At 39.3% G+C, this 16,963-nt stretch overlaps 1 protein-coding gene across 10 annotated transcripts in view; it reads left to right on the top strand.

Moving 5' to 3' along the window:
- Window positions 1-16,963, top strand: part of LOC112458021 (rap1 GTPase-activating protein 1-like) — a 95,472-nt gene that overhangs the window by 26,522 nt on the left and 51,987 nt on the right. Inside the window, exon 1 of one of the 10 annotated variants that reach the window (XM_025021401.1) lies at window positions 2,002-4,307. The exons of the other annotated variants lie outside the window; for them this stretch is intronic. Within the exon in view, the coding sequence (XP_024877169.1) occupies window positions 4,042-4,307 (266 nt within the window). The 5' untranslated portion in view covers window positions 2,002-4,041. Of the gene's footprint in view, window positions 1-2,001; window positions 4,308-16,963 lie in introns of those variants that run through there. 10 annotated transcript variants of the gene reach the window in all.

The raw sequence follows: 16,963 nt of genomic DNA, 5'->3' as shown, positions 1-16,963 counted from the left end.
CATATAACTGAAAAATACGACAATATTTTTTTAATAATCAATGTAGCATAAGTAACAATTGTAGCAACGATATAATCATATAATTGATAATATTATTACGTACATAAGTAATAAATATAACGTGAAAATAATTATGTTATATTACTGCCACAATAATAGAGTGATTTTTTTTTAACGAGTTACTTTGTCTTATTAAATATAGAATATCTATTCTATTGTCTTATAGAATATTATCTCCAATCAAAAAATTAATGAATCTTACAGGCATCTCTTCAAGTTGTTGCACGCGTTCGTGAGGATTCTTTCCATCTTTTCCTCTCACAAATATGTACAGTGTCGCGATGTTTGGGCAACATCTGTGTAACATTTTGCGTTAAGCAATGATAATTTAACAAAAAGATTTTTCGATGATTTTCATCGTTTAATCGATTGATAATTTTTGTACACTTACCGCAGTAATTTCTCGATCAAAAGCTTTCCCAGAAAGCCCAAGCCAACCGTTATAAGGACTTTACGTCCCGAGAAAAATTGTGCTATTTCACTTTCCGTCAACTTGACCTGAGGCTTGTCGCTAAAACGTTAATATCTCACAATTATTTTTTATTTAAAAATTTCTAAGATTTTTAAAATGATTTTCCACGGAAATAAATATTTTTGTCATAAATATAACTGTGTTATTAGTTGGAAGGCACATTTTCCGAAACAATGGCTTTTTACGATACATAATTAATATACATATTTAATATAATATTAAACTAACTATACATTAGAATATATTTATATAATTTATAATTTATAATAGTTATTATATACTGTAATATTTTTATTCTATAAGAGATTACAATATTAAATTGCTGGTGATAGCTGATGTATAGTATAACATAAACATTGAAATACTCTTACGCTTGATTAGACATCGCGGTTGTTGGAAATGCTCGTGCTTTGAGGAGATCTTGAACTTCTCGATGTCACCCTTATCGACGTTAAACTTCGACTGCGAACTTATTGCGGTGCACCTCGCGAGACTGAAATCTCATTGTGAATATTCAAATCTAGAAAAGAAAATAACGGTGTCATTGGCAAGTCAAATCGAAGTCGTATAATGGATACACACGCAAGATGACTCGACGTTTCGGAAATACGCCGTTCAAGTTTTGACGTTTGCTATAGTTTATCGATTACTTCGCTCGATCGTGATACGCGTAGGTAATTTCTTCGGACAGTTTCAAACCAAAGATTCTCTGATGTAGCCAGTTGGAACGAATTATTATTTAAATAACTAAAACCTGTTTATTTCATTTAAACGAACTGAATTAGAAATATCTTTATCGTAGTACTTTTATATAAGATCGAAAAAATCAAGGGCCCAATTATATATATACGCAAGGAATAATTTAACGCCAGAATTTTTTAAAAATTATGCTAAATATAAAGTGTCAGGTGTATTAGAAATACCAATGCAAAGTCTCATTAAAATCAAAATTTGCAAATTAATTATCGAGTTTTCACACAAATCTCTAAGGCTACAGCTGCGACTTCCAAGACATTCAGGGTGTACGACGCGATATGGCGTCTGACGAAGCATTCACGTAGTCTCGCGTGAAGTAATATCGCTAGAAGAGGCGTAGGTGCGCTATAAAGGTGTACCCGTCGTTCGAAGGCAAAGAAACATCGTGAAGAGGAAAAAGATAGAACGTGTGCGCGCGCGCACATACACACACTTGATTACCCGGTAAATCGAGAGATAGAGAAGGAAGGAAGTAGGCGAGACTCGTTGCACGAGGACGACGAGGGTGGAAGAGGAGAGCACGGGGTACGTTACTCTCCCCCGGGGCCCGCCACTCGACCTCTCTCGTCCCCTCCAGCAGCGCGCGAGCCACCGCTTCTCGCTTACCCCCTCCGGCGGTCACCGCCGGGGTCTTACGACGCAGCGGAGGGGTACGCGCGTCACGCATGCCTCCATTGCCTCCTCGTGCTCTCACACTCGCTTCGTCGGGCCGGTCGCGCGCACGTGCGTCGTCGTCGCCGCATCTTGCCGATCTCGCTCTCAACCGCGATCGTTTCCAGCGTATTTTCGTACTCTCGACGTCTGTCGCAGTGACACATTAGATTGATGGTTGTACGTAAGACAACGATCACACTGCAAGTGCACCAGAAAATCGAATCGAATCGGACGTGCAGAGTTTTTTTTTTCTACAAGCGTGCCGGAATGTGATCACGCGGTGTGGTGTAACTTTGAACATCCCTGCTGGCACTTCTGCTGGTTTTCGATCTGATGGTGAACATCGGGTAGAGGACTACTTGATATGTGAGCGATCTTTCTGCAGATATAACATTGTGTAAATCCAGTGCGCGATTTTCATCGTGTCGGTAAACGCATTTCAGCGTAACTGTGTCGATCGAGTGCTTCGTCGCGAGCGTAGCGTCGATTTCGAGTCGGAATCCGAAGATTCTCTGCTATCGCGGAGCTCCGTGGACGAACAAAGACAGCGAAACCGATAACAGGGTGTCGATAGCGCCGACGTTAGTTATTGTTTCCGATTCCTTCTCGATCTTCAGTTTCTATCTCTATCGATGTGTGACATTGTCGCATATAGACATTAACAGTTAATTGTTAACCAAATCAGCTACCCGTCATCGTCTGTTGATCGATAGTGTTTGACACCGATCTCGATCGCGGATCGATTCCGAGACTGCATGTGAGCAAACCAAAGGTCTACGTTCGAGCAAGAACCTTTCGCTTCCCGGAAAAATCGGAGCGATACAAAGAACGAAAGATAATAGCGCGTTGTCTTCTCGCTCGGAGGATTACTCGCCTCGTGTCAGTAATTCAGTCTGCTTTCATTCGCTCGCTGAAAGTCGAGCTTGTTTACATCTCCCTACTATTTTGTATTCTGGTGTTTTTGCAATCGATCTATCGTCGGAATTCGGCATCGTCGAATTGAATGAAGTCTGTGTTCCATTGTACGAGATTCGCTATTTAATTACAAAATTATTCGAAAGGAGTGTGACTATCTCGAGTGAATTCAGTTCTCGTAGCTTTCTACGACTATGTCCTTTTTGAGACAAGCAATAGAGAAACTTGTGCATTTCATCTGTTACCTGAATAAGAAATGTTTTTGTATTATTTTGTTTGAGAAGCACAGGGAACGAAAATTCCAAACCTCTATTCTAATGAACCATTAGTTACATAGGTACTCTTTTGTGTTTGATATACTGTTCTTTTGTTACTACATCGTACCTACGTTAAAGACACCATCTACCTGTTACTGCTACTCACAGATTAACAAGAACTAGAAATTGCCTCTGCGAGAAAAAACAAGACGCATTGGAGTGAGGAATTGAGTGAAATCTAACGATATCATCACGTTATACGAAGATACGTACGGCTATATATTTTTATGTATATATTTTGTGTCGATAACGAATTATGTCGTAAGATTTAAGATTTTAGTTAATAAAAACGGTATACTCACATTCGCTATAAATTCAAATAGCAAGTAGCAAATAGCCAGTTGTTGAACCAGAGAATAGGTAACAGAGCAAATTATCGGCGCAACCAGATCGACATCTCACGCGAGATCTATCGCTATTTTCTGGCGATAACGATCCACGTGCTTCTTATCGATCTACGTGCGCCAAAAGCAGACGAATCCAGCGAGAGGCTATCCATCAAGCGAGTACTTTTCGGGCCCGCAGGCCGCGTGCGCGGAGAACGTTCTTATCTTGATAATGGTTATCGAATAGACGAGAGGCCGGAGACTCGAGTCGAGTAAAAGAAGAAAAAGAAGACGGAGAATCACCGCGAGAATCATCGAGTGGCGGAGGACGACCTCGAGATAAGGGAGGACAGCAACGGGGAGGAGCTCGCCGATTGTAAATTATATTCACCCGCGCGTCGCAACTCGCAACTACGGGGAAAAATCGGCCGAGCGGACGAAATAATTATTGTGCGCGGCTTTCCATCTCTCTTTGTGCACGTATGCGGCGAGAGAAAGGGAGAAGGATTAATCGCACCATGCCGATCGCGACGTGAATCGAATGCGAGGTCCGCCACGTCGTCGTCGAAGGGCGGAGAACGCGCCTGTGCCTGTGGCGCAAAGTGATCGGCAAGGTGTCGTCGCGGCGATCGTCCGTCGTCGAGCAAGAGGTGAAGGTGGTGAAGAAGGTGGTGGTGGCGAAGGAGTGGGACTCGTCGTCTGGATGCCAGTTCTCGAGGGCGGAGTGCGAAAAAGGGCCGTGCGTAAAATGCGGATGAGAATCTGCGCCGCGACCAAGGAGTCCTACACGCTCCTCTCCAAGAAACGGTAAAGATTCGCTTCTTTTTCAGATCTTGTTCTCGCGCAGCGCCAAGTTCGTTATACCGAGGAGTCTTCCGATCACGGAGAATAATTGCGAACGCTAATAGAAAATCTTCACGTCCGATTGCGCACGATAGCGCTCTTGCGACGAGCATGTGCGCGCCTCATCTTCCGCGTCTCGTTGCTTTTCTCTATTCGCGCGGACCTCGTTCCAGTTCGCGCACTCACAACTCATTTAAACGCCCGTGACTGCGTCCCGCGTACCGATTTCGTACCGCGTACCGTCAAACGATGTCCGTTCTCTTTTAGCGATACGCTAAAGTCGAGCGGCGCAGCGGCCGTGGTTACAGTTAGGACGTACGACGACCGTACGAAAGCGGAAAAAGAAGACTCCGGGACTGGAAGAGGGGGAGGGGGGCGAGTCGATCAAACCCGTAATCATAATTTACGGACGAAATATTTATGGACTGTCATTTCGTAAATTACCGCTTGAGATTACGGCTCGTTACACGGCTGCACTCGTGCGCGCGTGCGCAATATCGGGAGTGAAAGAGAAAAAGAGAGAAGAGAGAAAGGAAAGAGCGAGGCCGAGCCATGTAACGGACATACTCTAACTTTTAACGACGTTGCGCACTCTCCATGTATGAGAAGAATGACGACGCGAAATTTCACGATCCATCGCAAATTCTCCAAAATTCTACTTTTGCTTGGTGCACTAACGATTATATCGCGATTGCACGATATTTTGCTTTCGAGTATTAACGGTTCACTTCGCATAACGACAGCCTTTCGGATAGTTATTTTGCAAAAATTTGAATATTTTTTAATTTTCAAATGTGAGGAAGGTTTCTAATGTTCTGGGAATTGTGCTCTAAATTTTTCATTTTATTTATTTTTGTCAACATTACGTTGTAATTTTTCAATATAGTTTCCATAAAAATGTATCACATCACTTATCTCAACGCGAAACTATTTTTCTTAGGTCATCTTTGATGAGAAACATTTAAGAGATGGCTTTTATCGCGGCGCAATTGTTACAACTTTGGAAATATCCTTCGTAAAATATTAGTTTATTACTTTAGTATTTTTTTATATCAACTTACCACTTGTGTTGTTTAAAAATTATTGAATTCTATTACATCTTCGTCTATCGCGGCGCTACTGTTGGAATCCTCGTATACTCCAGTAACATTTTACGTACGATCGTGTAACTAAATACGAATATGTAATTTTACGGCGCTATTTTCCATACGTAAATCAGATGTTTGTGACATGTAATCACGTACGTTTAGAAAAAAATACCGGGAGGATACTCGACACTGAATGGATGAAATGATCGATACTCCATTAAGTTTTCTCGTCTATATAGTATACGCAGTATACGCACGATCGATTTACGCGGCGGTCTCGACTCGAGCGATTTGCCCGCGGATAGGAATAACTTTGCTCGATCTTTAAAACATACGTGAAGATAAATGCGGCACGCAAGTCGCTCGGAAAATGTCTCGCGATTGTTGCGTGATCCGGCATATATTTGCAAGTTCGATCCGAAGCGAAAGTCGTCGTTTAAGCCATTATGTCCACGAGGCGACGACGCGGCGAGATACATACCCGGCGCGTTTACCGCCGAATGGAATTATAATAATTTGTGGCGCGTCGTCATAAATATTCATTCGCACGTAGATGTGTACTTCGGCTATTTACACAGCCACGTATAGAGGATTCTAAACAACCCCCTTGGAGATTTTCGGTATCCGATTACTATTGACGATGTGTATACGACGGATAACGACTGGGAACTGTCTGTGCGTTTTATTTTGTTGGAGTACGCGAGCGAATGCTTGACAGCTGTTCGCCAAGAGAATGAATTATTATCCTTTTTATTGCTAGTATCGTAGACCAACACAACACATGATCATTAGCATCAACATAATTCGCCTTTAACATAATCAGCGAAATTTAAACGAAAGAGAAGATAAAAAAAAAATATATATATAGTATAATAATATCTGTTAATTTATTTTAATGATAATCTGTCGGTTAACTTAATTTAATTTAATAAATAAATTGCGAACTGCAAGGCATTCATTAAATTGAAATCGATCTTAATGTCAGTCTTAATTTATTGTCATAGTACTCAATGAAGAATCACTGCACAAATGCAAATATCGCAGCAGCATGGGGAATAATTAAACGATACATTGAATGCGTTACAAGAAATTGAGAAGTATTGAAACCGTGAAGCCGTCACTCTTAATACTAATTTAGTAGAAAGGGAGGTGGGGCCTGAGAATGAGACACAAAAGGGGTGATCCCTAGGGGTGCGCAGGTATAAAGGCAAACATCGTTCTCTCGTTTCGTGATCCGAGATGACACGCGATTGCTTCAATGTAACTTTCGAAAACAATTTTGCGCGGAATATTTATTGCCTGGGGGAGATGAAATGGACAAAGTTAGATATGCGAAACGCGACATACGTTACAAGCCTTAAACCTTCTAAATTACAGCTCGCTCTAAAAATTTTTCTGTTTGTTTGAAATGATAATTTTTTTCTGCATATTACTTTTTACATACACGATATGCAGATAGAATTTTTATGATCTGTACCATTTGTGCTTGTATTGATAATGATACAGACAGATGCAGGTGTAATGTGTAATAGACGTACCCCATGAAATATAATCAATTCCTATGTCAAAGCGTGTTAGCTAAATCTAGGTTTATGACTTCAACCGTAATGAAGATATTATTGAAGATATTATTTTTCTATCCTCTTTCTCTAGCCAATAAGCTTCAACATGTATATTCGAATGAGGGCATTAGAGCACTTATGTCCTTCAACGTAAACGCGATCCTGATGCCGCGATTGACACGACAACACATGTCTCGCGCAATTACCTCGCAGTTTTTTACCTTCACATTTCATTAATTTCTGACTGGTGAGAGGCTTCGATCGCTTGCCTAGTGTCGCGTCCCGGCGTTTGAGATTGCACTCGCGAATATTTTCCCGACAAATCTCCGCTCGTGCCGGATGCATGAAAGGACGCGCGTCTACAGAGTGTCTCGTATTCGTCCATCCTTTTCATTCATTTGATTTCTCACGCAATCCGAGTCTTTGAAAGAAATGTATTTAAGATTTTTATCATTCTCATTTAATATATCGATCGATACTTATTCCAGTTGAAACTTAATTATTGAGATATTAAAGTTGAAAACTGAATCACATTAATATAATATATCGAAAGCTTTCAAGACAGGATATCTGAACCTCTGTAAATTATTGCTAAAGAGAATTCTGTTCAAAATTGTCGCCACGTTTCTTTGAGCAAAGATAACAAGGTAGATACGAAACACCCCGTATATTAACACATAAGTCGAGAACAAGTAACTGTGTGTTCGCGATATCTCTGACTGTCCGCTCTCTTCTCTCCCCTGTATCGTCTCGCTCCTACTCTTCTCTTCCCTCTGCTTTCGTCTTGTCCTCCTTGTAAGTACGCGTCCGCGCATGTTGCAACTGCCACGCCACAGTCCATGCGTGTCGTCGTCTCTTCTCTTCCTTTCTTTTTAGCCTCTTCCTCGTCTTCTCCTGGGATCCTTCTAATAATCGAAGTACTGTATCGCATCCCTCGGACCATATAGTAGTAATGTTCTGGGCCGTATTAGCGGCTCATTTGTCGCTATCTTAATTATTTTAATCGCACCGTGAAATTGATCTCACAGAGTTCCCAAATACACTAAAGATGAACGCTTTTACGTTAATTATTTCGATATTCAACAATTATTCACGTTTTTTAAGTAATCAGTTCAATCGTATAGTTATTTTACCTTCCTCGTAATTGTACGATCATTTAAATAACTATATAAGTACCGTTAATATTTTATAATTACTATCTTAATTTGTATATTTGGGTATCATTTTTTATTAGAAAGTAAAGATATTGTAAAAATTAAAAGAAAAAAATATACAAATATGTTCCTACACAAATAATGCATCATATTTTACATACAATTGAAAATAATAGGATATTAATTCTAAGTAGAAAAGAACTTTGCAGCGCTTTGCAGTAGCGCATATAGTTTGCTGCAAAGATATCCGAGGAGATAGTTAATATTGTAAAATTTATATGTTTGTGTGTTCTTTTTCGACGCACCGTATTTTATGGCACTGACCACGATATGTGTCGCGGGGAGATGTCAGGATAAGGATGATAGTAGGTGAAAGACGATATTTTATATATTGAAGGAACAAGGTAACTTTTATTACTCTATAGTTGCACAACGACGCGTACGTGACTAGCGTCCAACAACGACTGACTTCACACACTGTTCTTTCTCACTTTCCGCCAATCCAGGCGTTCCTTCTTGCGCAGAACGCTACGGCGCACATCAGTACTTCAAGCGACCAATCATCTAATAAGACTCATTCAATCACGGTGTAACGATATTCTTACAATATATACTACGCGGAATGTATCGCGGCAGCAGATTTGCGATTGAACAAACGCCCTTACTCCCTGGCGAAAAAATTATGTCGTTATATAACGGTTGATGCGCTCGATCTTTTCCGTTTCTTATGCCTTGCCGACGTTTCGCTCGGAGAATTATCGGATCATCGCGCCGGAGTGGCGAGTACAGTTATGGAAATGAATGCCCAGTCACAGCGGCTTATAAACGTGACTTATGGATGCTGGAAGGATAGTCCTTTCACGAAACACCCGTCCGGTATACTAAGCAATACTAAGCACGATAGGTACAAATCGATGGATCAAGAGCAAGATGTTAAACGTGAAAAGCAATATGTGCCACATCACGAATCCTTTAATTAACGTGAAAAATGCCTTGTCATAGACCGCAGTTAAATTGGTTACGACTCACGGATATTCAGGATATTTTTTACATTACCTTTATCAGTGAATTCTCGGTATTAAATTTATTCTATACGCACATATTACTTTGTGCGATATACGTACTACTTGTTTGAATACAAAAAGCAATAAGGAAAGTAGTTAACACCGTGAAGCCAAGAAGAGTAAATAATATTTTATAGATATATAAAATATATATTTTTTAATTTTTTTTTAACTGTATTTAATACTTAGTACTGTATTAAGTTTCACGTTGCTTCAAAGGCGAATCCAGATCAAAACCAAAGGAGTGCGAATAAACACAAACAAGTTGCTTGAATGAATACTGACGGCGCGGCGCGACGGTAGTATTCGCACTCATTGAAGCAAGTTGCTCATTCGTGTTCGTTCGCGCTCTTGATTGGTCTAGATTCAGCCCTCAACCTTTAAGGGAACGCTTGACAGCACTTGAAACTCTTGATACTCAAACAACACAGCGGATTCCGGGAACGGCGCGGCGCGGCGGTCGCGACGATATCATCGTTGCTATTATTACACAATGGACCATTCTACTTCCATGCATTATTCCTCGTTTCCGCGAATGCTCGCTCGCGATACCGATAACGTCCGCGATGCAATAAAGTTAAGAAGGACGCGGGCGTGCTCGCCTCTGTAGTGTCTGTACTGTATTTCAACGAGTGCCGAATGGAATGAGGAGAAACTTGCTACTTGAGTTCCAAGGATGCGATAGAAATTCTGAGCAATTAAACGCGGCATCCAGGATATCCTTTAATTAGCATAGCTGTATTTATTTCAATTTGTTTTTTCTGTCTGCTATATCGTCTCAAACTATTTTTTATTTTGTATTTATGTATATACGTTTTAAAAGCTGATTCTATTTCTCTAACGGTTATTTCTAATTTCTATAACGAGCAATTATCGAAGGCAGAAAAGTTGTTAATAATTATTATTGATAGTAATCATTACACGCATCACGTTGTGAGCGTGTAACTTTGCAATTAGTTCGCGAAGCGGTTCGTTTAGTAGCATCTACTCACTTTGTGCGGAAAAGAAGAAAAGGTAAGAGTAAGCGGAGATAGCCGCGTGTTCATCAGCGATATGCTTCTCATTAAAGCCACAAATCCTCGAAAGAGTAACTGGGACATAAATGCAACAACGCAGATACAAAATGACCACCTTCGTAACCCGCTTCTTATCGTGTCGGTAGAACGTTATGCAAATTGCCCGAGAGCGAAGTTTTAGACTCGATGTAATCTCAACGATTTCTCTTTTCTTTTTACTGTCGCGAGACACTATGTTATGGAAATGACTCATTTATCGCAGCCTTTTAAAGCGTTAAAGTGTATGCGAGGTACAATGTCTCGGTCTTCGAAAGTCAAACAGAAATTAATCAATTATTGATTAAGATTTCTTGAAAGAGTGAAAAAAATGCTAATTTGATCATATATTTAATTTAATCAAGCGTCTCGTTTCGTGATATAGTCCTTTCGTTTTTCAATCACAGCTCCATAAGCTTGTTTATGCACTCAGAAAAAAAGAATGTTTTTGATTAATCTCTCAGTCACGCGTGCATCACTTTTTTTACATTTTGGCCAATAATGACCTTTCAAGATACTTTTGAGTGGACCAAACAGATAATAATTTGAAGGAACGAGTATTTACTATCTAATTGATCCATTTAAAGATGCAGTTTTGAAAGCATTCGATTTGCCACTGACCAAAATGTGAAAGAATAGTGCACGTATGGCTGAGAGATTAATCGAAAACAATTTTTCTGATGATATAAACAAATTTGTAGAACATTAGATCAAGTATGTTGAAGAAAATGACGTTAATAAATTTTAAAAATAAAATTTGGATAATTATATTAAGATTTATCCTCATATATTTAACTTACAATGCACACATTATATTGTTATTTGATCGTTACATAAAACAAAGGCAAAATAAGTACACAAGTAAAAATAAGTATCGTTGATAAATGTATAATTTATATCGCTAATTACCGATATCAGTTTTAAATAATCTCGACAAATAGCCAAGATATTTTAAATGTCAAAATAAAGCAATTATGTCTCTTTTGGAAAGATATAGACACTTATCGCACATCTTTGAAATAGATTCAGTTAAGCTTTCAGTTAAGATATAATTGAAACATTTCCCGCTACGTTTGTCGTGATATATCGATTTTATTTCTACGTGCAGCGACAAAAACGACGCATTAGCCCGACGCCCATCTTCCGCTTTATTAAATCTTAAGGTTCTAATATTAAAGCTTAAGTGACTCGATAGCTAGTGCTTCTTGATAACCCTCAGACTTAGATAATACGCGTTAATCACGTTTTATCGTGACTTCGTAAATCTTTCGAAATAACTTCGTTCTTCGGATGATGAAACGCCGGGCTTAATTTGGACGTTCTGACAAGCAACAATAGATATAATTAAGTAATGACTCCGAGCCGATAGATAAAGATAAGGATAAATACGCTATAAATCGTCCGGTATATACAGTATGAAGATCATAATAATAAAAATACGTATTGCAATATCATGTTAATTTTATCACGAGGATCAGCAATTATTACGCTGACAAACTTTCGTCACGCTTCGAAGAAGCATTCGCACGCATATGTGCACGCGGATTTCAATACCTCGAGTTACGTCCACGTTGGGTCCGAAATTACGCGTGTCCCCCTCAAAATGAGACGGTCGCTAAATCATCCTCCACCGAGAGATCTCTATATTGATGGTAGCGTCGACCCCCTGGCTCGAAGAGGGCTATCGAGAGGGTAGATTGTCGGTCCTGAACAACCGATGGAACCGTGATGACTGGATGACTGGTCATCGGGGCAGGGGAGAGGGCGGAAGGGGACGAAATTGGAGATTATACCGAAAACGTATCGTCCATCGTTTCGTGATATCTGTGTTTACGGACGTGATTTCGTGTACGATGTTTCGTGCGAATGGACACGAATGTGTCAAGAGTTCGTCGTACGTGCTTTGGCACGCGATCGAACCGGTTTCGCGAGGATAGCGTAATTGCGATTTACGCAAACCCTACAGTTCCCCCGTCCTCAACGGACGGTGGGTATGAACGGAACGACGATTTATTGGATTTGCACGATCGCTAGGAAAATATTTCGCGGCGGTTCACGAAGATATTTTACGGATTAACGAGCCAATTCGCGAATTAAAACTCCGAAGTCTTAATTATACAATAAACTTCAATTTTTTGACAGCTAAATAATATTCAGGGAAAATTATATCAATTTCTTCAATTTATAATTCTATATTAAAAATTATAAGTTATTAGAATGTAGTATTTTTATTTTACATACACAATGTGAAAATTTGTAATAATTTTTAATTTTACTGCCACATTTGTGAATTTTTCTGAAAGAAGAGATAGACGCATAGGGAAATTAATTTTAGGCGATATAGTTATTATTTGAGCTCAACTATCGAAATAAATAGTAAATATTGAAACTATATTTCAATATTATCGTTTAGCATCTCTGCTCTCTCGATACCAAGAATGCTCTGTACGTCTAGAAGGTTGATGCAGACTTGGGTCAAAGACGAAGCCGAGGCGAGGCAAAAGAGCCTTCTGGACAGGAAACGAGCAATTAAGAGGCCAGAGCGACCTTATCTCGCGCGAGCAGCATGCGTCGGCTTCTGATGCTGCATGAGGGCAGATAGGGGCAAGGGGGAGTCTTAAACGCGTACGAGAATCGGCACGAGACCCAAGACGTTCTTCGTCTTAAGATCATCGTCGTCATCGGAATGCGGCGGAATGACGGCGGAATTGGTGATTCACTGGTGTTAAACGTCTGACTTTTCAATGGAAACTTTGCTTGATAATTAAGGGCCCTAGATTGCTTATCAACATCAGCCTCTTCTCATAGTTATATCAATTATACCAGAATTGAGGAAATATTAAACGAAAGATATTATTGATTTATTGAATGCATTTAATTGCCCAAATTGCATTGAAAAAGTTTGAAGTATTTTATATCAGTGATTCGTATGTTGTCTTCTTTTATATTTTTCACAATCTACCTTAATTTTAACTTGGAGATGGGAAATAGAATTAGAGATGGGTAGATAGAAAAATGAGAATTAAATTTTTTTTATAACTTGGTATATATAGGTATGTATATGAATTATATTTTTATTTCTGTACTTTGTAATGTACGTATCATAAATTTAATTGAAGTATATATTTTTAAAGAGTATTAAAATAATAGTGAAGGAAATATTTTAACGTTGTGTTATATACACAAATATAAGGAAAACTTGTGAATTCGTACATTATTCTTTACTATATTTTATCTTTATTTTTTTTTTAATCCATATCTTTCTTTTTTTCGGAAAACGATTAATGACTAAAGAATTTACATGCGTTTGCATTATATTCCAAAGATTCAACACAATTTTTCTGATTAGTTTTACATGAAATTTTTTTGTAATAATGACGTTAATTTTACCGCAGTCTATAATAGAGCAGCAACACGCGCCGCTTGTTCCCTTCTGCACACGCTTTATTAAATCAATCCAATTACCAATGTCGGTACATAATATGGAAAGAGAAAGAGAGAGAGACGTGTTTGCACCAAATGTTATCGAGCACGTAATCTGTCTGAATGGAATCGTACGCCGTAACCGCAATTCCGTCACATGTGGAAGCTCCGGCATAATGGCCATGTCGGGGGACGGTTCGAATGGCATACGTATATATTATATATATGTACGCCACAATGGTAATCGGAGGGGTGTGCGGGACAGTGGGCACTTTGTGAGTCATGCGTCATCCATTCCGTGCTATGCGCACCCTTCTCGAGATCATCATCGAGATGTACGGGCTTTTCCTTCCCTCCCAGGGCGCGAGGTTTGGCCACGTTTCTATCGCTTCCACGCGCGCAGGGGTACTTTACATTTTTTTTTGTGTTACCTCTGCTTACCCTTTAATTATGTCTCGACCGCTGCCCAGCTCGATGTGGTATTATATACTCGCGTCGATCGTCACGTCGAGCACGAGGAGAATTGTAAAGCCAACAAAAATATATGCATACACATATTTAGAAATTTTATTTACGTTTTATAAGATTCTTCGAAGGTTAACGCACTTAAAGACATTCGTAGTTTCCGTTCTGTTTCGCTTCGTCGCGCACTATAAGCGTCACACAGATCATTTTTTATTGATAATACTTTCCATAAATCTTCACGAATTCATGATTTCTCTTGTATGCTCGTAGTGGATGTGTCCTGTTCAGGCGAAAATAAATAGCTCTCCATCGATTTCAATGGTTTCCGTAAAAAACTTGGAATGATTTATAATTTAGTCCGGACACGCGCGTTAGACGTATAGAGTGAACAAGTCTGGTTCTTACGTAATGGACCAGAAGAAGAAGAGAACTGGTCGCACCCTTTTTAAGCGCGCCTGGGTAACGAATGGACGAGGGATGGGAGGGTGGCGCGATTCATTGGAACTTTGGCTGGACCCAACCCCCGAGATTATTGCCATCCCGATAATTCGTTCCGAGAGTGGCTCTCGAACTCGCGTTTTATCTCGCAACGCGCCAACGACCAACGCAACGGTTGGACTACCCGTTATTTGTTCACGACTGCAACACGAAGTCAAATATCAATTAGAGTCAAATGTCAACAACGCGCATAACACGTTTATCAATTTTCATCCTGCATTTTGCGCAGCCAGTAAACAAATCCTCTTCGACGACGGTATTGTTTGGTATTGTTTCACGAATACGTTCGTTTTATCATTAAATGTCTGTTGTTTTGCTAACAATCAAAAATATAATTGCGCGAATTAATCCTCTCGATGGCTATTGTAGATTAATGCACGGTTTAATTGCGGTATCAAAACCAAGTGCTTTAAACAAAGCGAGTTTTATGACTTTATTATTTTATTAATTTCTTTATCAAAACTGTTTAATGCGTTATAAATTGAACTAAAATATTAAATCATCCGGTTGTAATCTTTGTTATGTACGTAATTTATTTCAATATTAATTCAATGTTATTTAATGCTATCTTTTTATATTTTATTAAATTTTTTACACAGTTTGCGTCAGTTAATTACCTAGCACTGAAGTTTGCTTTCGCGAGTGTAATTTTTTATCAAAGCATTTTCCGCTTTTATTTTTAAGATATTAAAATATTTTCAAAAGTATATTAAAGTCTACGAACGTTAAGATTAAATTACTGCGAAAGATATACGGATCCGTAATATATATATTTTAAAACTTGCCGAGACTTTTTTTCACAATCTTATTAGCTTCAGAAATTAAAAATATGCCTTTTTATAAGATGCTAAAACGGAAACGGAATACTTTAGGTCGATCTAGACCGTTGTAAAGTCGATCTGGACCGTGAAAACAGTTAATGTGTCTAATAGGGAAATACTCTGCTTAATTAGCGAAATATTTGGTTATTGAATTCCGAAAGATTTACACCGAGATAGACGGCGTGCGCGACTTGAGTGGAAAATCCGTACAGCGCGTAAAGTTCAAAATTACCGGCTAAACTATGTGGAAATAAGCATGCGTGCGGCGGTATAATGATAGCCAGCTTCGTTTATGCAACCACTGCACACAGGGCCCGCGACGCAACGGTGGGGAACGAGAAACTTACGGGCGATGCGTTGGGGGCTTACCGATGTGCGTCGGCCGATAGCATCAGCCGCCACGCGCGCATTTAATCTTCAACCGGCGATCGCGGGAGGAAAGAAAAAAGGAAGAGACAAATGGATGATATATTCATTTAACGATATTCTTTCGTTATTTACGCGATATTTTAGCAGCGACCGGTTATGAATCGAATTATTTCTCCGCGATTATTCATGACAGCATTACGGTATTTACACGTTTGATTTCGATCGGCAGCTATTCCCGAATAGTTACGTTCCGGCTTCATCGGCTTATTGTTATCGCATAATCGCGCGGATAACTTATAACAATTCCAGAGCAATTGAAACAAATCTATAATTTTTCTTATTAAGCGCGTGTCACACTCCGGTGAATTATTCGTTCGAGAGTTCAACGGATTGAACATTCGAGGTTTCGGGGCTTAACGGAACAGTATAACGATCCGCCATATGGATAGGAAGCAAAGCGTAAATGACCGCGAATTACACGGGCATTACACGATCACGAATTGGCGCGGCGCGGCGCGCGTCTTCGATCGAAATCGGAGCGTGTCGATGCGGTCGTACCGCACTTAAAACGTCAGCGGGCATCAAAGCAAATTACCGTATATTGTGGACGCGTGCGACATGTAAGTACTCTAATTCTAATCCCGTTGGCATATGGACGTACCGTTGAATAAATCGGCCAAGCGTGGATGCGGGCGACCACCACCACAAACGGCGCGCGCACGCGAATAGGTTTGCGTGAATCACACCGAGCGAAATTCAGCATGGGTCCGGAAAACTAATTAAGGAATACCAAAGAATTAAAGAAGGAAAAAGTCGAGAGAGTGCGGAAATTCGGTATTCGCCGTCGCATGTGAGATTAAGATAAAAGGAAATTAATTAAGATTAATTATTAAATTGATTTTAATGTTATGCACGAAAAATTATCATTAATTTATAATAAAAAAAAGAAGAATAGATAGAAGAATAATAAAATTATTTTACAGTTACGAATATATCACAAAAAAGTAATTAGAAATTTATTGTCATTGATGAACGTATTTTGCATAAAAAATACAATATACATATTTTAAACCACTTTACATAAAATTTTATAAATTATGCTATAAATAAATTGTATTGTATGA

The sequence above is a fragment of the Temnothorax curvispinosus genome, unplaced genomic scaffold, assembly GCF_003070985.1.
Source record: "Temnothorax curvispinosus isolate PA1 unplaced genomic scaffold, ASM307098v1 QBEX01008615.1, whole genome shotgun sequence".
NCBI lineage: Eukaryota > Metazoa > Arthropoda > Insecta > Hymenoptera > Formicidae > Temnothorax > Temnothorax curvispinosus.
This window is presented reverse-complemented; position numbering and strand designations above follow the sequence as displayed.